Genomic DNA, 24,013 nt, shown 5'->3' with positions numbered 1-24,013 from the left:
TTTGTTTTCTATATAGGCACGTGTGACATACATCCTTTAATTTAATATTACATATTAGTCACCAAACAGTACTGAAATGTGGAATAGGAATATTTCCACCTCTCAGTTGCCTCGTGTCAAAAAGTGTCTAAACATAAGTGGAAGTTCCAGCCTGTGAAGGAAGCGTCATCCTAACGTTCGTGTGAACCTGGCCCTTTGTATGATGAGTGGTTTATGAAGACGCTGTGTCTCACAGGAATGTTGCATATGACAGGTGTTTGAGCACATCTAGTACCTACAGTACACTGATGGGAGCCACTGTGACCGGCTCTACACAGGGCTCAGCTATCAGCGCCGTGCCCTGACTGCCAGCCACGTTCGCTGTCCCTCCTGCCATCAACTCGCACACCTCCCTGCCCCCCCCCCCTACCCTCACCCTCGTGCTAACCCCTGTAGCATGCCCTATTCGTGCAGCATGTCCTGCTGGAGTTTCACACTACATTTGGCTGCCCTTCCTGCCACATGAAATACCACTGACACTGTATCCTCTAAAACCGTTGTCCCTCGAACATCTCCCTGTCCTATCTTGTTGTCTCCTGCCACCCGCCAGCTGACTTGTCACTGTCAGCGTGTCCCCCTGACCCACCCACTACCATTACTCGTCTGCTTTACGAGTCTTCCTTCTACTGGTTGTCCCTCTGCTCTCTGTACTCTGAGCAGCCCCCTCCCATTGTCTCCGTTAGCGTCCCTTACAGCATGTGCCGGTACCCCCACCGCTCGCCTCCCCCCTCCTCTCTCTGTCCCCTACCTGTGGCTCTATTACTGCCCGCCTAAGCCCGGAGCCCCATTGACACTTGCGGTGCGCCCTGTGCGCCCTCGTTTGCCAGGAGCGGGCCGACGTGGAGTGGAAGTTTGCGCGGAGCAAGCTGTGGATCTCGTACTTCGAAGAGGGCGGCACCGTGCCGCCGCCCTTCAACATCGTGCCCACTCCCAAGAGCGTCTGGTACTTCATCCAGTGGCTGCAGCGCCGCCTCTGCGGGCACTCCCGCGCCGCCAAGAAGGAGCACATGCGCACCATCCGGGTGAGTACTGCACACTGGCTGCGTCAACTGCAGTGACTTCCCTCAAAATGATGTCATTTTGTAATCATTTGTGAAAGACGTGATCTGGTTTACTCCAGCTACTGTGTACACTCATATCCACTACGTCTTGCTATCCAGTGAAGTGAATTTTCGTCACAGCCTACTTCAGTGTAGACATAGTTTGGTCGTCAGTTGTTGCTGTCACTTTAGATCACCGTCCCCTCATTGCACTTGTACATACGAGGTGTGGCTAGAAAAAAACCGGACTAGTACTGGTGAAACAATGAAACGAATGCAATAAGGCTGAAAGTCGCGTGGCCTGTCACGTGACTCTCGCTCCGCCTACTGCTCGAGTTTCGTCTGCCTCCTGCACTCAGTCTGCCCGTGGCGTCTGTTTTAAGTAGTTGACGTTTTGTCTGTGCGTCGGAAAATGTTGAGTGTACAGAAAGAACAGCGTGTGAACATCAAATTTTGTTTCAAACTAGGAAAATCTGCAAGTGAAACGTTTGTAATGTTACAACAAGTGTACGGCGATGATTGTTTATCGCGAACACAAATGTTTGAGTGGTTTAAACGATTTAAAGATGGCCGCGAAGACACCAGTGATGACACTAGCACTGGCAGACCATTGTCAGCAAAAACTGATGCAAACATTGAAAAAATCGGTAAACTTGTTCGACAAGATCGCTGCTCTGCTCTGATTGTTAAACGGCGATCTTGTCGAACAAGTTTACTGATTTTTTCAATGTTTGCATCAGTTTTTGCTGACAATGGTCTGCCAGTGCGAGTGTCATCACTGGTGTCTTCGCGGCCATCTTTAAATCGTTTAAACCACTCAAACATTTGTGTTCGCGATAAACAATCATCGCCGTACACTTGTTGTAACATTACAAACGTTTCACTTGCAGATTTTCCTAGTTTGAAACAAAATTTGATGTTAACACGCTGTTCTTTCTGTACACTCAACATTTTCCGACGCACAGACAAAACGTCAACTACTTAAAACAGACGCCACGGGCAGACTGAGTGCAGCAGGCAGATGAAACTCGAGCAGTAGGCGGAGCGAGAGTCACGTGACAGGCCACGCGACTTTCAGCCTTATTGCATTCGTTTTATTGTTTCACCAGTACTAGTCCGGTTTTTTTCTAGCCACACCTCGTATTGGGGACATGTCGGTGGCTGAGTGTTGATACCACTCTGATCGAGTAATTCTTACAAGATTGCTAGGAACCGTATCTGATTGTCACGCAACGAATATGTTAAATTTGTTACATGTTACTTTAATTAACAAAATATGAATCATGAAATTATAAAACTAGCTTAACAGTTAGTTACAATCTTTACCACATTCCCTCGCAGTGACCCAAATTAGTGGACAATGGCTGTCAAACAGTTAAGCAGAGTATAGAACTTACAAGCATGTCTCTAGGCAAATCTGTGCAATGACAACACCTACATACGCACGCTTCTCCACCATTTCATGTTAGTGGTTGGTCATTTCTATACAGATGTCAGCGGTAAGTGATACAAAATGAACACCTTGATCGAACACTTCAGACCTGACACTCCTGTACTTCCCAGGCTGTGGGATATGTTTATTAAGACATCTTCCTTATACAATAATATTGTCGATGCAGAAGAAAGCCACTCCCATAGATGATGTATGGGGTGAGGCTACTAGGTGTATTCAAAATCACTGGAATGTTTCAGGTATGCACTGCAAACAGCCAACGGCCTTGCTGCAGTGGTTACGTCGATTCCCGTCAGATCTCTGAAGTTAAGTGCTCTGAGCTTGGTTAGCGCTTGGATGGGTGACTCTCTGGGTCTGCTGAGTATTGTTGGCAGGTGGGGTGCTGTCAGCCCTCGAGAGGCCAATGGAGGAGCTATTCGACAGCGGCTGAGAGAGCAGTGTGCTGACCACGTGCCCCAGAGACGCCTGTGGGCTCAGGATGACACAGCCATTGGTCGGTATCCTTGAGTCTTCGAGGCCGGTTCAGAAGGTGTTTGTTTGTTCGGACATTGCAAAACAGCATGGCTAGACAACGTGAATGTACAGTTTGTTACCATTTGTCAGAGTCTGAAAAAGATGAAATCATTGGCGTAAGGGACATGGGAACATCACACCGACAGATCGCAGAGACAGTTCGCTGTAGTGCAGTGACTGCCAGTTCTGATGACACGGACTCAGAACAACAGTATGTTATACTTCCAGAAATAGTACACCACGAGAAAACCAGAGATTGTTAGACTGCCTCTAACAACAAGAGAGCTGGGAACAGCTGAAATGCGGACGGAGTCACCACGAACACTCGGGAATAAATTAGTGGAAGCTGCGTTCAGATATCAAATTACCAAACGTCGTATACCGCTGACTCCATACCACAGAAACTTGCAGTCTCGACTTAACTGAGACATTGAGTGGCATTGTGTGATGTTCAGCAATGAGTCTCGCTTCTGGTTGTGGTGGTCAGGTCTTCGCCAACATGTCCACAGACGACTTGCTGAAAAATCACAGGAATCAGCAACTGTCGGGACCCATACCTCTACAACTCGTGGAATCACGGTGCGGGGAGTTATTGGATATGGCACCACAAATTTGGTAACTGCTGAAGCGAGGCTGAATGCTCACCGGTATGTGGCAAGAATGGCAAACCCAGTTAGCATACCTTTCATGACAACGGTAGCAGATGGCATTTCCCAGTAGGATAATGGAATATCTCACGCCACAAACACCTCGAGGAATGCACGACTCTTCACTGGCCTGGCCAGTTGCCTGATTTGTCATCCACAGAGCAGGTCTGGGATGCGGTGAGGAGACGAACACTTTCTTGTCAGCCTCCAGCCAGCAGTCGACATTAGCCGTGTTTCAGGAATGGCAATAAATTCCTCAAAATGACATTTGCAGGCATTTTGCTTCCGTGCCACAGAGAATAAAAGAGTGTGTTCATGCTCGTGAGGATCGCGCTTCGCACTAACGTTAGTGATGGACACAGAATTTCGTAAAAGTTTGACTTTTTCCTACCCATATTTCCACAGAATTTACTAAATGTCAGACTGGAGCTTCACGGTGTAACACTCTTCGTTCCGTCGGTGTGACTCTGGCTACCTCAGCTCCGTCAACTAACGCAGTCAGCCTTCCTCACTCGGTGCCTCATGAGGCATACACAATGATGCTGACTGATTACGGGAATTGTTTTTCTTACATGAATAAATATGCGACCTCGAAAGTTTCAAGCGACATGATTTTCACACACGCTGTGACCTTCATCGGGTTCTTAGTCCGTGGACTTCTCAGCACCTGTAACCACTCCGTAGATACAATTCAAATTCTGATACTCACGGCATCTTGGCTGTGCCTGTGTGTAAGGCTGAGGCAAATGACAACAACTCACATGGAGAAACAGTAGGTGAACTGTTCATTATTTCAAAAGTAATTGCCATAACTGTTAATTGATTCATCCGTGAGATACAAGATGGTTAATGCCTTGTGCACAAATGTATGTGGTTGCCTACGGTTGCATGATTGTACCCAAGCGCACATCTCTTCGTCCGAAACAAATCAACGGCCACGAATGTCTTCTTAAGGGCTCCAAAAATATGGAACTCGCATGGAGAGGGAGCGAAACTGAATGGAAGGTGTGTAAGGCCTTCCCAGCGAAACTTGTGCAGCGTAGTCGAAACGACCTCGCAAGAAAACGCCCGCACACATCTTGCCATAGTTGTTACGCCATCACTGCCTCTCCAAATCTCAGACGACAACAAGCAGTAACACGTGACCGGATGACATTCAGACGATCCAGACGAGTAGCTGTTCGTGAAATAATGAAAATCTTATCAAGCATTCGATTAAAATCTAGAGAACTAATCTAGTAAACATTAGCTAATTCGCCCCAGAAAACTACAGTCTAAGAACGGAATGGAGAAATCAGTGGACGTCCTTCCGTAGTCTTAAGAAGTTGGTTGCAACAGGTCTGACCGTCCAACAGGTCCAGCAAAACTACGGCGCTTCCTCAGCCGTATCAGAACTGGCTACGCTGTCACCACACAGTTGGGGAGTCATCGACGATGACCAACGCGAGTGCGGAACACAGGAACAAAGTCTGGAGGACATTTTGCACGACTGTCCAACAAAGAAGTTCGTGGGTACCTTGAAAAACTTCGTAGAACACCTGCACAAATTAATTATCCGGTTGGAGTCTTTAGACATCCAACTGCGATCAGCGTCTCTTATCTACTGCCTGTTCTCAATGTTTCTTTCTTACATATATGCTTGTACCGATTCACATCATTTTAATTGTATTTGCATCTAAAACGTAATTCTGTAAGCCGTACAATAAATAAATAAAATTCGAGTACGCTGCTGAAGCGCTAACACTCCATACAGTCCCGATTTCTCCCCATGCGAGTTCCATACACAGGTCGGTTCAGCTGCCCCTACTACTGTCGTTTTATGCAATCCTCAATGTTACAGCTAGACTTCACAAACCACGGTCGAGATTTTCATATTCCCTCGCTCGCTGCACGGAGAAAAAATTAATAGGACCTTTTTGTAGGAAATGTAGTGTAGTTAAAGAGTACGCCACTAGCATAGTCGGGTACTTGGGGTTAAAATTATTAATTTAAACGTGTCCGCGATGGTAATGAACGAAAAACGACTTTTGTAAACGATACGTTAAAAGTAACTACGTTGACAGTCCGATCCAAACTTAACCTTTACCAGCACAGTAGTTTCGTTGTCAGAAGGCCTGAAGAATACAACATTGTAAATGCACATTTTTTGCCGTTAAAATTCAGAAAACTGTTAAGTAAAATTTACGCAAACGTCAATTTTACAATTGCAAGTGTTTGATTAAGTCAGTGACATAAGAAGACCACTCAATGAAAACCGAAAAAGATCGAATGTGGAATATAATTTCGAGGATGTGCCACGAACGACATACCATATATCCTCACCAGTGGGGGCTGAGTATGGGAGCGGGAGTGCGTTTGGGGGTAACTTTTGTTCATTTTTCTTGAATAACTCGAAACTTACTCCCTCTACCGAAAACGTATCTCAGTACAGACTTTAGCTACGTTAAATTTCTTACAAACAGATCTTACTCACTTTTTCTGTAGGACTCATAGTTTGCGCTTAGTGAGCGAGACAATATAAAAATCTCGCGCGTGGTTTACGAAGGCCAGCTACGACACGGCGTGTTGAATAAAACGACAGTGGTAACAGGAGCAGCTGAGTCTCCCTGTGATTCGAGCCGTGAACAGAGACGTTCGTGGCCGTCGTTTTGCTTCGAACGGAGAGGTGCAGTCGAGATTCCGTAGACAACAGCAAACATTTTTCCGTGAAGACATTGACCACCTTCTCTCACATAGCGACGAATGTATTAACATTTCTGCCAATTACTTTTGAAATAATAACCAGCTTGCTTACTTTTTTTCCCTTTACCCTTTATATTTTTCTCTATCTTTCTCCAATTCTGCCATATGCTTGTAGAGCAGACTACCCTGCAACCTTACTGACATTTATATCACGCTGTATTCGAGAGCGTATTAAAACTTCTTCCTCCCGGTATATTCCCGCTCGTACAACAGCAACTCTCTGACTCTATTCCACTGTCAACACTTTCTCAGCGTTCCTCATTTTTATTTCCGTCTATCCACCGTCTGTCCATTTTCCGTCGTCATCTCTTCTTATCCAGTTTTCTTCAAATCAGTTGACTTGTTTTCATTCTACTCCTGGTGGTACATGGCCACACCTCTCATATTCCTTACTCCTATGTTCCGAGAGTGGTGTATTGTTACACAGTCTGTTGGCACGCGCTTACGTCCCAAGTGGTCGTGCGGTAGCGTTCTCGCTTCCCACGCCCGGGTTCCCGCGTTCGATTCCCGGCGGGGTCAGGGATTTTCTCTGCCTCGTGATGGCTGGGTGTTGTGTGCTGTCCTTAGGTTAGTTAGGTTTAAGTAGTTCTAAGTTCTAGGCGACTGATGACCTCAGTAGTTGAGTCGCATAGTGCTCAGAGCCATTTGAACCATTCTTTGCACTTACGTCCCAAAGGCTTGTAACCAAACTTCCAAATATTGAAACAAAGCAGTAACAACAACAGAACAGAGCAGCCGCATCCATAAAGTAAGTACACACAGGGAAAAACAGAGCGATGACCAAAGAGATTACGCTATTCGACACATCGCGTCATTAAACAGTACGCAGTAGACGCTTAAACGCACGCTAACGCACAACAAACATGCAGCCCCTCTTTCTCTGTCTCTTTTCCACTGACAAACGTACACACAGAATTATTTGCACGAGCACTTTCAGCGCAATACAGTCGACAGCTCGGCGACTTTCGCATCAAACGACTAACAACGGCTGCGTAATATCACAAAAAGCTGAGAAGCAGCCTGGAAAGCGAGTCGACAGGCAAACGTATGCGAACGCCGCTACAGCTGCACAACGCAATCATCGTCTAACACAACCGTTGTAATAACCTAAATAATACAGAACTGCATGACACCACAGCCCGCCAAGAAAAAATAAATACAGCTAACAGAGAAACCTAAAAAATTCATCTCACATGGCTTAGAAAACGGCTACTACAACAGCAGTGTAAAAGAAGACGTACGCTATCGTTTCTCACAATACATGTTTTCACAGTGTGACAAACGGAGGCCTTAATTTCCGACACAGGTATCATCTGAGTCTACCAGCGTCAACTGTAGAGTTATACACAAAGTGCTTAGACAGAGGAAAGCATATGTAATTTGGAAGTAACACACAGTTAAACAAAAGCATTATGTCGCAGGTGGTTGTTAGCGTCACACTTAGTGAACTGACAATGTTTAGTTCCAGTGTGATGGACGTAGAGGAAATATAGGCAGGGTGTAAACATATGGGGTTTGGTTCTCTGAAAAATAATGTGGCTAATGAGTGGATTAAGGACGGAAAAGCCGGCCGGAGTGGCCGTGCGGTTCTAGGCGCTACAGTCTGAAGCCGCATGACCGCTACAGTCGCAGGTTCGAATACTGCCTCGGGCATGGGTGTGTGTGATGTCCTTAGGTTAGTTAGGTTTAAGTAGTTCTAAGTTCTAGGGGACTGATGACCACAGCAGTTAAGTCCCATAGTGCTCAGAGCCATTTGAACCATTTTGAAGGACGGAAAAGACCCACCTAGTTTAATAACGAAAATCGGAAAATGCTAAAGAAGCAAAGACTCGTGCACTGTCGGTTCAAAATAGAACGCGCAAATGAAACCAGGTAAAGGTTAGTAGAGATTCTTGGGTCTGTCAAAAGATGTATGTACGGAGCATGCAACAAATACCGCCGTCATATTTCAGCAAAAGTTCTGGCCGAGAACCCGAGAAAATTCTGGTCGTATGCGTAATCGCTAAGCAGACCTAAGTCTTCCATCCAGTCACTCGTTGGCCAGTCTCGGGTGAAAGTTTGAAATTTCGCGTTTAATAAATCGATCACGCCGGAGTATCGGACAACCACCACCGTCGCTTGACCGTCGCGCAGTGTCTCCGGTATAGAGAAACAACTGAAGACAAGTAAGTCGCCAGGGCGGTTTTACTGAGGGTGCTGTGCGGCCAGGGCCCCTCACAAGACGCGCATTTGTCGCGAATTTCTCGTCCAGAGCACAGTCCCAGGGCGCGCGTGACTCCTGTAAACAAGGGTAACAGACCTGACCCACAAAATTACAGACCACTATCCCCAATAACGGTGTGGTGCAGAATGATTGAAGATATTCAGAGTTCGAATATAATACGTATACTAGAGACCGAAAATCGTACGTCCAGCAATGAGCACTGTTTTAGAAAGCATCTCTCGTGCGAAACTCAGCTCACCATTTTCTCACATACTGTAAGACGAGCTACTGATGAGCAACAGTCCATATTTCTAGATCTGCGAAAAATGTTTGACCCGTTGTCCCACTACAGGCCGTTAACGAAGGTACGAGCATTTGAGTAAGTTCTCAGATATATGAGTGTCTCGAAGACTTCTTAAGTAATACAGGGTGATTCAAAAAAAATAGCACAACTTTAAAAATGTGTATTTAATGAAAGAAACATAATATAACCTTCTGTTATACATAATTACAAAGAGTATTTAAAAAGTTTTTTTTCACACAAAAACAAGTTCAGAGATGTTCAATATGGCCCCCTCCAGACACTCGAGCAATATCAACCCGATACTCTAACTCGTTCCACACTCCCTTAGCATATCAGGCGTAACAGTTTGGATAGCTGCTGTTATTTCTCGTTTCAAATCATCAATGGTGGCTGGGAGAGGTGGCCGAAACACCATATCCTTAACATACCCCCATAAGAAAAAATCGCAGGGGGTAAGATCAGGGTTTCTTGGAGGCCAATGATGAAGTGCTCTGTCACGGGCCGTCCAGAACTTTTCCCTTTGCACAAACACCCATTCTCTGTAAACTGTTTATACCAACGTTTAATACACCACCTATCAGGAGGTTTAACACCATACTTCGTTCGAAATGCACGCTGAACAACTGTCGTCGATTCACTTCTGCCGTACTCAATAACACAAAAAGCTTTCTGTTGAGCGGTCGCCATCTTAGCATCAACTGACGCTGACGCCTAGTCAACAGCGCCTCAAGCGAACAAATGTACAGCTAAATGAAACTTTATAGCTCCCTTAATTCGCCGGCAGATAGTGCTTAGCTCTGCCTTTTGTCGTTGCAGAGTTTTAAATTCCTAAAGTTGTGGTATTCTTTTTGAATCACCCTGTATAACTAACTATGTTGTCTTCGACGACGAATGTTCATCAGAGACGAGGATAACGTCAAGCGTGCCCCAGGGAAGGGTGATAGGACCGCTGCTATTTTCTGTCCACATAAATGATCCGACGCACAGGACGGGCAGCAGTCTGTGGTTGTTTGCTGATGACCCTGTGGTGTACGGCAAGGTGTCCGAGTTGAGTGACTGTAGGAACATACAAGATGAATTAGACAAAATTTCTAGTTGGTGTGATGAATGGAAACTAGCTGTAACTTGAGAAAAATATGCGTTAATGTGGATGAGCAGGGAGAACAAACCAATACCATTCAGATACAGCATTAGCAGTGTCCTGCTTGACACAGTCACGTCGTTTAAATAGCGAGGCGTAACGCTGCAAAGTGATGGAACGAGCATATGAGGATTGTGGTGGACAAGTCGAATTTTGTTGAATTCTGGTAATGTGTGATTCATTTGTAATGTGGGCGCTAGTGCGACGTGCTCTAGAGTACTCATGGAGTGTTTCAGATACGCACCAGGCCGGATTAAAGGAAGATATCGAAGCAATTCAGAGGCGGCCTGCTATACTTATTCCCGGTAGGCTCGAACAACACGCAGTGCTGTGGAGCTGCTTCGGTAACTCAAATGGGAATTCACGCAGGGAACGCGACGCTCTTTTGAGAAAATTTAGAGAACCGGCATTTGAAGCCGACTGCAGAACGATTCTACTGCTGCCAACATACACTCCTGGAAATTGAAATAAGAACACCGTGAATTCATTGTCCCAGGAAGGGGTCCTGGGGTCAGATACATCACATGATCACACTGACTGAACCACAGGCACATAGACACAGGCAACAGAGCATGCACAATGTCGGCACTAGTACAGTGTATATCCACCTTTCGCAGCAATGCAGGCTGCTATTCTCCCATGGAGACGATCGTAGAGATGCTGGATGTAGTCCTGTGGAACGGCTTGCCATGCCATTTCCACCTGGCGCCTCAGTTGGACCAGCGTTCGAGCTGGACGTGCAGACCGCGTGAGACGACGCTTCATCCAGTCCCAAACATGCTCAATGGGGGACAGATCCGGAGATCTTGCTGGCCAGGGTAGTTGACTTACACCTTCTAGAGCACGTTGGGTGGCACGGGATACATGCGGACGTGCATTGTCCTGTTGGAACAGCACGTTCCCTTGCCGGTCTAGGAATGGTAGAACGATGGGTTCGATGACGGTTTGGATGTACCGTGCACTATTCAGTGTCCCCTCGACGATCACCAGTGGTGTACGGCCAGTGTAGGAGATCGCTCCCCACACCATGATGCCGGGTGTTGGCTCTGTGTGCCTCGGTCGTATGCAGTCCTGATTGTGGCGCTCACCTGCACGGCTCCAAACACGCATACGACCATCATTGGCACCAAGGCAGAAGCGACTCTCATCGCTGAAGACGACACGTCTCCATTCGTGCCTCCATTCACGCCTGTCGCGACACCACTGGAGGCGGGCTGCACGATGTTGGGGCGTGAGCGGAAGACGGCCTAACGGTGTGCGGGACCGTAGCCCAGCTTCATGGAGACGGTTGCGAATGGTCCTCACCGATACCCCAGGAGCAACAGTGTCCCTAATTTGCTGGGAAGTGGCGGTGCGGTCCCCTACGGCACTGCGTAGGATCCTACGGTCTTGGCGTGCATCCGTGCGTCGCTGCGGTCCGGTCCCAGGTCGACGGGCACGTGCACCTTCCGCCGACCACTGGCGACAACATCGATGTACTGTGGAGACGTCACGCCCCACATGTTGAGCAATTCGGCGGTACGTCCACCCGGCCTCCCGCATGCCCACTATACGCCCTCGCTCAAAGTCCGTCAACTGCACATACGGTTCACGTCCACGCTGTCGCGGCATGCTACCAGTGTTAAAGACTGCGATGGAGCTCCGTATGCCACGGCAAACTGGCTGACACTGACGGCGGCGGTGCACAAATGCTGCGCAGCTAGCGCCATTCGACGGCCAACACCGCGGTTCCTGGTGTGTCCGCTGTGCCGTGCGTGTGATCATTGCTTGTACAGCCCTCTCGCAGTGTCCGGAGCAAGTATGGTGGGTCTGACACACCGGTGTCAATGTGTTCTTTTTTCCATTTCCAGGAGTGTACGATGATCCATGTGTACTACAAGGAACTTAACAATTTTCGGAGCTTCAGCAGTCGGCATAGCTTTGGTGACAGCATAGCACGTGAGATAGGTGTGCGTTTGTCGATTTTGGGAACATTCCCATGAGGTGCTGCTACAGGTGCGATTGCTAGCGAGTGATCTGCAGATAACTGCGGCACGTGCGTTCCTTACAGCGGCTCACGCTGTGTATAGCGCACCGGCGGGGACTCGGCCAGTGATACCTGCATCTCATTCTGTCTGAAGTCTTCACGAATCCCAGGCGACCAGGTGTTGAAGCTTCACGGAAACACTTCGCGATATCTGGCTGTAGATGAGCTGGGACGACGAGCACCCATTTACCGCCACATTGGGTCACGGTCCCTCTTATACAATAATCCAATTATTAATCGGAATTCTCCTTTGATCGTTTCCTCCTTTTCCAATGCTTCAGTGACCTTCCCACTGTTCGGCAGCAATTTCGTTTAATGCGGCAGCGATGACTGAAATTTCACCCACATTGCTTTTTTGCCAGTCGACCGACGGATCCTTCGGGCTAGTCAGGCAGCACGGAGAATGGTGGTCTGTCGCAGTGGTGAACGGTTTGCCAACGAAATATGGTCGGAATTTGATGATGGCCCGAACAACTGAAAGATACTCTTTCTCAGTTCTATAGTAGTTCGTTTCAGACTTGGAGAGTAGTTTGGAAGCATACGCTGTCGCCTTCTCAGCATCTTCCTGAATTTGTACTAGAAGACACCCTATCCATAACCGCTAGCATCAGTATGAAGTTCTCTCTCTCGGCATTCTAGTCATACAATATTAGGATTGGAGAAGATGTGACCCTCACCTTAAGAACAAGAAAATATCTTTCCTGCGCGTTGTTACAGGAAAATGTAATGATTACCAACAATAATGCTTTCAAGGGACATGCAGTGTTACACAAGTCCTTTATGAATCACGAGTAGTATGAGAGCGTACCAAGAAAACTTTTTTCGGGCATGGTTCAAAAATGGCTCTGAGGACTATGGGACTTAACATCTAAGGACATCAGTCCCCTAGAACTTAGAACTACTTAAACCTAACTAGCCTAAGGACATCACACACATCCATGCCCGAGGCAGGATTCGAACCTGCGACCGTAGCAGTCGCGCGGTTCCAGACTGAAGCGCCTAGAACCGCTCGGCCACTCCGGCCGCCCTTCGGACATGGGTGTGTGTGTTTCTCCTTACGATAATTTAGGTTATGTAAGCTTACGGACTGATGACCTTACCAGTTAAGTCATCATCATCATCATCATCATCATTTAAGACTGATTATGCCTTTCAGCGTTCAGTCTGGAGCATAGCCCCCCTTATACAGTTCCTCCACGATCCCCTATTCAGTGCTAACATTGGTGCCTCTTCTGATGTTAAACCTATTACTTCAAATCCAGGTACCTTCTCCTCGGTCTGCCCCGATTCCTCCTACCCTCTACTGCTGAATCCATGAGTCTCTTGGGTAACCTTGCTTCTCCCATGCGTGTAACATGACCCCACTATCTAAACCTGTTCGCCCTGACTGCTACATCCATAGAGTTCATTCCCAGTTTTTCTTTGATTTTCTCATTGTGGACACCCTCCTGCCATTGTTCCCATCTACTAGTACCTGCAATCATCCTAGCTACTTTCGTATCCGTAACCTCAACCTTGTTGATAAGGTACCCTGAATCCACCCAGCTTTCGCTTCCTCGCTTCCATACAACAAAGTTGGTCGAAAGATTGAACAGTGCACAGATAACTTAGTCTTGGTACTGACTTCCTTCTTGCAGAAGAGAGTAGATCGTAGCTGAGCGCTCACTGCATTAGCTTTGCTACACCTCGCTTCCAGTTCTTTCACTATGTTGCCATCCTGTGAGAATATGCATCCTAAGTACTTGAAGCCGTCCACCTGTTCTAACTTTGTTCCTCCTATTTGGCACTCAATCCTTTTATATTTCTTTCCCACTGAGATTACTTTCGTTTTGGAGATGCTAATCTTCATACCATAGTCCTTACATTTCTGATCTAGCTCTGAAATATTACTTTGCAAACTACCAGTTAAGTCCCATAAAAAAAAAACTTTCCACATCGTGAATGTGCCATTAGTTAGGTACCCCAAAGTACTTGTTTCCCGCGCGAGGAGGGGGCGCTATTTCGGACTCCGGCGGAGATCTGCAGTCCAAAAACACTCCAATAGGATTGTTAGGCAGCTTAAACGTCCTTCAAATGTCTCGCAGAGAACAACAATGTCATCCAAATAGCAAAGACACGCTGTTCATTTAAGGGCACAAAGCAGATTGTCCAACGGACGTTCGGAGGTGACTGGAGTGTTACACAGTCCAAACAGTATACCCTTAAACTAATAGAGGTAATCAGAAGTGATCTTTTTCCTGTCAGCCTAATTGACCTCGATTTCCCAATAGCCTCCCTCTATGTTCATAGTTGAAAGATACTCTGATCCTTTCAAACTGTCTAGGATGCCGTCAGTGTGCGGCAATGGATGGAAATCTTAATGATTTTGTTCGATCGACGGTAGTCGACGCAGAAACTCCATATCCCATTCCTCTTCTTCGCGAGGACCACAACAGAATAGGACGAGAACTCTCTGAAGGTTCAATGGTATCATCTAGCAGCATGGTCTCCAGTTCCTCCCGCATTATCCGTCCTTCAGCTGGCGGCGTTATGTATGAGCATTGGTTCAATGGTAGATGATTCCCGGTGTTGACATATTTCTTACCATGGATCATTTCCTCTGTCTTCGAAAGTATCCGGAAACTGAAGCATCACCCAGTGACGTTGTTCCTCCGTGTGGCCAGATGATGATTCCTTCCCTGCGGTGTCTGTAGTGGCAGCGGAGGACGATGCCAAGCTGCTCTAACTGCTGTTCCTGAGCACACGCCTTGAGGGCTACTCATGACAGTAAGTAATCGAAAGTACTCCCTGAGCACATACAACGCTTATGATCGTTGCTGACATGTAGGTTTATTTTGTGACCTGAGTAGTTTTTTGCAGTCGACAAAAATTTGACTCTTTAACAAAGCTTCCAACTGATGACTGGAAGTCGACCACTAATGATGGCGAGACAGCGACGTCTTCCACGGCAAACAACCATCCACCGCCTCACCAATCTGGGGCTCTGATCTTCCACAGTCTATGACTGCTTGTGATGTCTGCAAGAAGTTCCACCGAGAATAACACATCGAATACATTCCGTTAAAGCGGCAACTTCGAAGGGCTATGTTATTTAATTGATAGCTTTTCTTAAAACACATGTTCACATCGGCTGTTGCCATTTGCGACTTCCAGCACAATCGGTTTTTGCATCACGGAACATATTCGTCTGCAGCTGACCGTGATAAGCGTTCGACAATGCAGAAAAGGAAACTCCCGAGTTGACTACCTCCCGGACAGTTGGCCGTTGACGATGGCGTCAGTGAGAGTTGACCGGCACCAATAGAACTGTTGTGATGATTGACGTCTAGCGACGTAGCAGTCGTCCTTTCTCTGCAGTGGCACACAGCGCTTCCAGAACGTCCGCAGTGGAAACACGCCCGCGTTTTATCCTCTGGCCTCAAAATGTCTGTCCTCCTACTGGGCTCCAGTGTCGGTTTGTCGACGTCCGAGGAGGCAGAGTCTGTTCTCCTGGCTCATTACTCTGGGGGCAAAAGATCGACACACCTCTTCAGAAATATTCTCTATTGCCTCCTCCTGACGTAGTGGCTCATATTCGTGGCTGCTATCTCTTGCTTACTGGACTCGACAGCTCCGGTTGTCCTACAGTGTTGTATCTCTTGTCTCATTACCTGGCGTATGAGAAAGGTGAGGCAGTGGTGGACTCTCACTGCTAACATAGGTTTACGAACTTCTCGGTTGTTGTGACATCCTTTACCAGAAGAACTTCGGATATGTCTTCTGGAGCTCTTTTCATGAAGTGTGAAATTTTATCAGCTTCTGTCGTATTTGGATTCACAAAGCCGCATAGAGCCAGAAACAGTCGGTATGCGGGACAGTGCAGTTAACCAGTGACACTGTGCCCTGTTCATTAATTTTTTTTCTGCTAAGCGGACTTGCTGCTGATCGTCGCCAAATGTTTTCTTCAGTTTGCCATGGAATTTATCTGGCTGTTGAGCTTCTTTTCGTTGTTCTCGAATCACTGTTGTTCTGTACCGTTCAGGTGAAAGTACAGGGTGATTCAAAAAGAATACCACAACTTTAAAAATGTGTATTTAATGAAAGAAACATAATATAACCTTCTGTTATACATCATTACAAAGAGTATTTAAAAAGGTTTTTTTCACTCAAAAACAAGTTCAGAGATGTTCAATATGGCCCCCTCCAGACACTCGAGCAATATCAACCCGATACTCCAACTCGTTCCACACTCTCTGTAGCATATCAGGCGTAACAGTTTCGATAGCTGCTGTTATTTCTCGTTTCATATGATCAATGGTGGCTGGGAGAGGTGGCCGAAACACCATATCCTTAACATACCCCCATAAGAAAAAATCGCAGGGGGTAAGATCAGGGCTTCTTGGAGGCCAGTGATGAAGTGCTCTGTCACGGGCTGCCTGGCGGCCGATCCATCGCCTCGGGTAGTTGACGTTCAGGTAGTTACGGACAGATAAGTGCCAATGTGGTGCCGCTCCATCCTGCTGAAATATGAATTGTTGTGCTTCTTGTTCGAGCTGAGGGAACAGCCAATTCTCTAACATCTCCAGATACTGTAGTCCAGTTACAGTAGCACCTTCGAAGAAAAAGGGACCAAAAACTTTATTGGCTGAAATGGCACAGAAAACGTTCACCTTAGGCGAGTCACGTTCATACTGAGTTGTTTCCAGATGCAGCTCTCTGCTAGCTCTGCGAGTCGATTTTCCTGGGCTGCGAACAAATGCTTGCTGGATGCATGCTACATTTTCATCACTTATTCTCGGCCGTCCAGAACTTTTCCCTTTGCACAAACACCCATTCTCTGAAAACTGTTTATACCAACGTTTAATACACCACCTATCAGGAGGTTTAACACCATACTTCGTTCGAAATGCACGCTGAACAACTGTCGTCGATTCACTTCTGCCGTACTCAATAACACAAAAAGCTTTCTGTTGAGCGGTCGCCATCTTAGCATCAACTGACGCTGACGCCTAGTCAACAGCGCCTCAAGCGAACAAATGTACAACTAAATGAAACTTTATAGCTCCCTTAATTCGCCGACAGATAGTGCTTAGCTCTGCCTTTTGTCGTTGCAGAGTTTTAAATTCCTAAAGTTGTGGTATTCTTTTTGAATCACCCTGTACTTGTTACCGAAACACATCGTATCATCCCATCCTTTGTATCCGGTGACTCGGTCGAATCCTTTCAGCCATTTCGTCGTGTCCTGACCATCATCTCCGGAGAATGTGGATGCGTGAGGTGCAGCTGACCAACTGCTGGCTTGGCATCCATTCGCCTCTGTGGCATCCGTAAACAAAAAATACGTAAAAAGTTTTGCAGACACAAATATCGATCACTTTGTGATGTAGCCTCTTAGAGTCGGCATGCAACAAAGGATCCTTGCGGGTTCTTCCTTTTCTATCCGAGCTCGCTGTTACCAGTTCTCTCAGCTGTCTTTCTTAAGTCTCTGTCCATATGTCCAGTGGTCTCCCTCTTGGTATTTTCCGGTAAACTGGGCTCCAATCTGTCACTTGTTTTGACTGCCTGCCAGCTTCTCTTCGGGTGACATAAGCAGCCAGCCCACTGTCACTTCAGAGTATCCACTCTCTCCATTATGTCACTGACCTTTATTGTCTGTCTGATATCAGCTGTTCATTGTGTAAACCAACATGATCTTTCCATTCCTCTTGGGTTACTAATAGCTTTCTAACAATGAACTCATTTAACTTCCATGTCTCACAGCCATAAGTTTTTACTGGCAGTATACACTGCTCAAAAACTGTTTTCTTCTGCTCAGCCGACATCTTAGATTTCAAAACTGAAGAGTATCTCCCGTAAGCTTGCCAGCCTAAATTAATTCGTCAAAATATTTCTGGGTTTTGGTCTCCTTTTATATTTAGGGACAAGTTGATCCATATAGACATATTCTGAGACCCTTTGCAGATGCGTACATGCAACAAATTTGTTATAGTTCCCTCTGGTAGCCATTCATTCATCGTGATCTTGGTTTTATCATAGTTTATTTTTAGACCAACTTCAGAGCAAACTAATCTTACTTCACTGATCAATATTTTAAGTTCTTCTATACCATTTGCAGACCTAACAATAACATCCGCAAACCCAGCATTTGCATCCCCTTTGTTTTCCAATCCAATTTGGGCATAGATTTCCGTAGAATGCTGAAAATAATTTTTGAAATATAGAATCTCCTTGTTTTCACCATTTTCACTGGGAAATTTACTGGTTTCTTCAACGACACTCGCAAGCGCTGTGGAGGTTTTGTATATGTTATATAAACTGTAATATAGCCCTGTTCTGTTCCTTTTTCTAGTAGTGCCTCATACACACCTGGATCACTGATGGAATCAAATGCCTTTTCGAAGGCTATAAAGGCGTGGCAAAGAGGTAGATGGTACTCTTTTGTCCTGCCGATTGTTTCACGTAGACTCGGGATATGGCCAGTTGTACTGAACCCCGCACGGTACCCAGTTTGCTTAGTGGCTTGAGCCAGGCGAAGCATAGTGCTCAGTGTGCTAGTCAAGATTCTAGAAAAACTTTTTACAGTGTGTACAGGAGGATGATAGGATGATAGTTCCTTACATATTTAGTACTACCTTTCGTACCTATTAGGATTATTTTGGCCTTATTCCAACTTCTTGGTAATTTTCCACTGAGTAAACAACCTGAAAATATTTTACCTTAATGCCTTACACATTCCTCAGCCATCAGCTTTAAAATATCGATCGAGATGTGACCACTGCCTCTCGCAGTTCCTCTTTTCAGGTTGTCTGTAGCATGTTTGGTTTCAGATGGGATTTGGTAAACGGTAGCATCCATTTCGTCTAGGACAAACGTATCACCATTGACTTTGCTCTGCAGGTTACTGTAAAACACTCCATACATTCCAGCATTTCTCTCTTATCTCTAGTTCGCTCTTGATCTATGTGTAACTCTATCAGCTGGTACTTTTCGTAAGCTTCCGTTTGGCCATCTTTAAACTAGTTTTTTTTTTTGTCTTTAAGACTTACTTTTAACGTATTTTCTTCATACTTCCTCATTTCTTCTTTCGTGGTCCTTTAACGTATCTTCTTCATACTTCCTCATGTCTTCTTTCATGGTCTTTCTCAGAGCCTTGTATATTCTCTCTTATCTGTGTCTGTTTCTGCCTTAATTTTTCCTCTCTTGTCCATCGAATTTATCTTTTCATTCCATCGAACATATCTTTTTATTTGTTAGCTTCTTTGGTTGGTTTTGCGATTTGCTCAAGCCACTCACTTCTTCAGCTGCTGTTATTTCTTCTGTTTCATATTCTATTACTAATCCCAATTTTTCTTGAAATTCCTCTTTCCATTCTTCGAGATTTTTCAGATTCCTTTTCCTTTAATTAGTTTAAGTCTTTCATCTTTTATGTGTCCGCCCCCGGTAGCAGAATGGTTATCGTGAGGGATTGTCAATCCTCTGCCCCTGGGTTCAATTCCCGGCTGGGTCGGGGAATTTTCTCCGCCCAAGGACTGGGTGTTGTGCTGTCGTCATCATCATCATCACCATCCTATCATCCTCATCGACTGCACGTCGCCGAAGTGGCGTCAAATTGAAAGACCGGCACCCGGCGAGTGGTCTGTCCGACGGGGTGCCCTAGCCGTACGAGTCAATAAAAAAATCTTTTATATCATTAATTTGTGTTATTAATCGTTGATGACTTTTGGTGCGAGGGGCGTTCAATAAGTAATGAAGCACATGTGTTTTTTCTGAAAGCATTTTGGTTTTATTCAGGATTCCGATACACCATATTATTCCCCACTTTTTTTTTGCTACAGACCCCTATTTTTCAACATTATCTCCGTTCAGTGTCACGGCTTTAGGCCACCTTACGCGGAAGGCCTGTATTCCCACACAGTAGCCGCAGACATCGTCTCGCTGCGTCGATAACGTCCTCGTCATCCACCTACTGCTTCCCGCAGAGTGGATACTTTACAGGGTCAGACAGATGGAAGTGGAAAGGCGCGACATGCCGGCTGCAGTGTGGACGAGGGAGGACAGTCCAGTGGGCTGTTGTGAGCTGCTCTCGGGCTCGCAGACTTGTGCGAGGTCTTGCGTTGTCACGGAGCCGGAGAAATTCGCTCGCATTTTCGCGGCGACGAGCACACCGAAGTCGTTGCCTGATTTCCCTGTGGGCAGCAGTTTGTACTTGTCGCATCACGAGGCAGGACATGGACTAGGACAACCCCTCCAGAGTGCCATAAGGCCGTCGCCACGGCTTTACCGGCCGAGGGTGCGGATTTGAACGTTTTCTTCGGAGGAGAGGTGCTGTGGCGCCACTGCTATTTTGTTTCCGGTTCGAAGTGAGGGATGTTCCATCGCCTGTGACGATGTTCGACAAAACGTTGCCACAATCAGCCACGTAATGTGCAAGCAACTCCTCATAGCCGATCCTTCATTCGTCTTTGTGGTCTTGCGTTGTTCGGCACGGAAATTGGCGTGCACACACCTTCGAGTATCCCAGCCGGTGGACGAGTGTGTCGACACTATCGACAGAGACGTCCGGGTGTGCGGCGGGCTGTTTCACTCCGACCCGCCCGCCGCCTCAAGTGAGAGTGTCCGCACGTTCCAACACTGCAGGAGTCACAGCCTTGCGCGGCCGCCTCACAGTTAGGACCCCTCCAAGTCCAGTGCGACTAGGATGCTTCTTGAAGAACGTTCTTGTACGGTGCAACATCGGCATTAAAGTCACCAATTATTAATTTATAAAAGCAATGTCTCCCTTTTTCGCAGGTTTCTTTCACGCACTCGAAGAATTATTCTGTGTCCTCATCCGAGTGACTAGAAATAGGAGCACAATTTTTTTTGTTTTTTTTTTTTTGTTTTTTTTTGTGGTGTCACCGTCAGACACCACACTTGCTAGGTGGTAGCCTTTAAATCGGCCGCGGTCCGCTAGTATACGTCGGACCCGCGTGTCGCCACTGTCAGTGATTGGCCGGCCGAAGTGGCCGTGCGGTTAAAGGCGCTGCAGTCTGGAACCGCAAGACCGCCACGGTCGCAGGTTCGAATCCTGCCTCGGGCATGGATGTTCGTGATGTCCTTACGTTAGTTGGGTTTAACTAGTTCTAAGTTCTAGGGGACTAATGACCTCAGCAGTTGAGTCCCATAGTGCTCAGAGCCATTTGAATCATTTATTTGTCAGTGATTGCAGACCGAGCGCCGCCACACGGCAGGTCTAGAGAGACTTCCTAGCACTCGCCCCACTTGTACAGCCGACTTTGCTAGCGATGGTTCACTGACAAATTACGCTCTCATTTGCCGAGACGATAGTTAGCATAGCCTTCAGCTACGTCATTTGCTACGACGTAGCAAGGCGCCATCATCATTTATTTTGTGATGCATGTGATGCATTTATCTTGTGATGCATGTACCGTCAGACCGATGTTCACCAATTATGAATTAAAGTTAAGTATTCCAGAAGTTACGTACTTATATTTACTAGACTCAATTCCCTTAACTGTTCCAGACCTCACGCCAGCCTGCGTGAGCTTAACGCGTGCTTTCGGCTACCGGTCATAGTGGCTTGGCTGTCCTGCCAAGTCACAACATTTTTGTTTTTAGATTATTTTAAGCATGTGTTCAGACGAGCTATAGGTTCGCACTATTACCTTTTATGATCTAATATACAGTTTCAGTGTTCCGCGCCAACCAGCCTTTTCCTGCCCATCCACACACGTACACCCACTGTCCAGGACAGTTTTAGCCCGTGATCGGCAACGCGCTGCTGCCTTCACGTCGCACGCTGTTCCCTGCGCCCCGCGCTGACTGACCCTGTGCAGTGCCAGGTGTAATCCGGCCTGCCTGCAAACAACACGAGTGCGAGCGTTGCGTCGCTCGCGTCAGTACGCTGCCGCTGCAGCTGCAGTCGACCTCTGCGCCCACACCTAGTCCGAATCAGATGGCACTATATGCTGTGACTTATTTTTCAGATACAGAATGGGGCATCGGAAGTGTTGCTCAGTGCTCCTCGGATGTGGATTCTCTAACTTCAGCCCACACGAGAACAGTATCGCGTTTGGCCCGGGATTCCCACTGAAACTCCTCGAATAACTGCGCGACACTTCGATACTCGCTGCGCCGATGCTAGTGGTATGTCGCTCAGTTGCTTCGTCGTGTCTTGTTCTGCCTACCTGATAAAGACTCCCAATTTCGTTTTCTTTTGTGGACGTGACGGCCGCACACCTTTCCAGAGTCCGCCGTCCCCCTTCGCTGTTCCTGTCTTGACGCTTTCGTTCCGTTTCGTTTCGGTTCGTAGCGTTAGCCTTAGATAAACGATCTGACAGACTCGAGACGTTTATCAGTAATCTTCTAAAAGTGCAATGTCGTATTCATTTCTGTTCCTTATGGCCGTTATTTTCCATATACCTGAAGAGCGTTCCGATCACGCGAAAGTATTGCCTAATTGGGTCAGCATTTCCTTATAATTATCCTGCAAATGACACAATCCGGAAAGGTGGAAACAATACACTGAGTGCCAGTATGCCTCGTCGACGTCAAAGGGAGCGACATCGGCATGTGAGCGAGTCCGAACGGGGGACAATGATCGGTCTTCGGGAAACGGAGTTGCCATACCGTGACATTTCGGCTCGCACAGTGACGTGTGTGTGTGTGTGTGTGTGTGTGTGTGCAAGCAGTGGATAGAGGAAGGTCGTACGCAGCGACGAGCGGGAACTGGACCACGGAACACGACCACAGCACGGGTTGACCGTCATCTTGTCCGCATGGCCATTAGTGACCATACAGCTTCATCCACAGTGTTGGCTCGTCACTGGAGTACTGCAACAGGTGTCAACTTGTGTGCTGCAGGTTGGACTGGTTGCACACGTGCCATTATGTCGGCTTCTGTTGTCCAGAAACCACAAGCACCTCCAACTGCAATGGGCACGTGAACCCCGTCACTGGGTTTCGAACGCGTCCCGCTTCAGCGCGTCCTACAGTGATGGCCGCATACGTGTCGTGAGCGCAACCTGGAGGGCTACATTGTGGAGCGGCATAGCGGACGAACACCAAGTGTGAAGGTTTGGGGCGCCATTGGTTACAACTACCGATCTCCCCTCGTACGTATTGCTGGCACTTTGAACAGCAACTGGTACCTAACAGGGGTTGTGGAGCCGGAGGTACTCCCCCTGCTTCAGGTATCTCCACAGGCCATATTTCAACAGGACAGTGCCCTGCCACATACTGCGAGGAATGTACAGGCCTTCTTCGAAGAGCGACAGGTACCATGCATATCGCCCATCGAACCCGTCTGGGATATGGTTGGTCTGCTCCTGGTGCGTCACGGTGCTCCAGTAACTGGTGTCACGGGTTTGTGGGCTCGGATACAAACCGCGTGGAGGGAAATCCCTCAAGAACGTATTCAGAAACTTAATGATTCAATGCCACGGCGTATAGCAGCTCTAATTGCAGCGCGTGGTGGCCACACGACATATTGAATAGTAGGGCTCAAGGGACATATGTACAGATTTGAAAAGGTACTCACTTCGTGTACCTAACCTGTGGTATTAAATTAATTGAATTCTTGCGTTTCCTTCTAGGTGCTGCAATTTCCACAAACAGTAGTGGAGTTGCGGACATTCTGTCGTATAAAATAAACACTCCGCAAAGAGAAACAAACAGTGCAGTCCGCAAAATCACATTTGGTATGTTAGCGACCGCAAGCGTCTGTTGCAACGGACCACTGAGCATTGAGCGTATGAGAACCATGAACAGCAAACTAAGTGACCGGGCTCATTCCTTGCGATGTCAGCTATCCCAGGACCAACTAGCTATCGATAAGTTTTTTGTTCTAATCCAGGTATAGCGTTTACAATTTTTTCTTTCTCCTTCGTTATGGCCAGGCAGAAATGGGGCCCTTGCTGATATTTCG

At 46.9% G+C, this 24,013-nt stretch overlaps 1 protein-coding gene across 1 annotated transcript in view; it reads left to right on the top strand.

The window, feature by feature from the left end:
• The window catches only part of LOC126176674 (transient receptor potential-gamma protein-like), a 361,376-nt gene that overhangs the window by 205,215 nt on the left and 132,148 nt on the right, over window positions 1-24,013 (top strand). Inside the window, 1 exon segment of the mRNA XM_049923834.1 lies at window positions 867-1,061. Coding sequence (XP_049779791.1) covers window positions 867-1,061 — 195 coding nt within the window.

Source organism: Schistocerca cancellata, chromosome 3 (genome assembly GCF_023864275.1).
Source record: "Schistocerca cancellata isolate TAMUIC-IGC-003103 chromosome 3, iqSchCanc2.1, whole genome shotgun sequence".
Classification (NCBI taxonomy): domain Eukaryota; kingdom Metazoa; phylum Arthropoda; class Insecta; order Orthoptera; family Acrididae; genus Schistocerca; species Schistocerca cancellata.
Note: the sequence above shows the minus strand (reverse complement) of the source record. Positions and strands in the feature narration are given on the sequence as shown.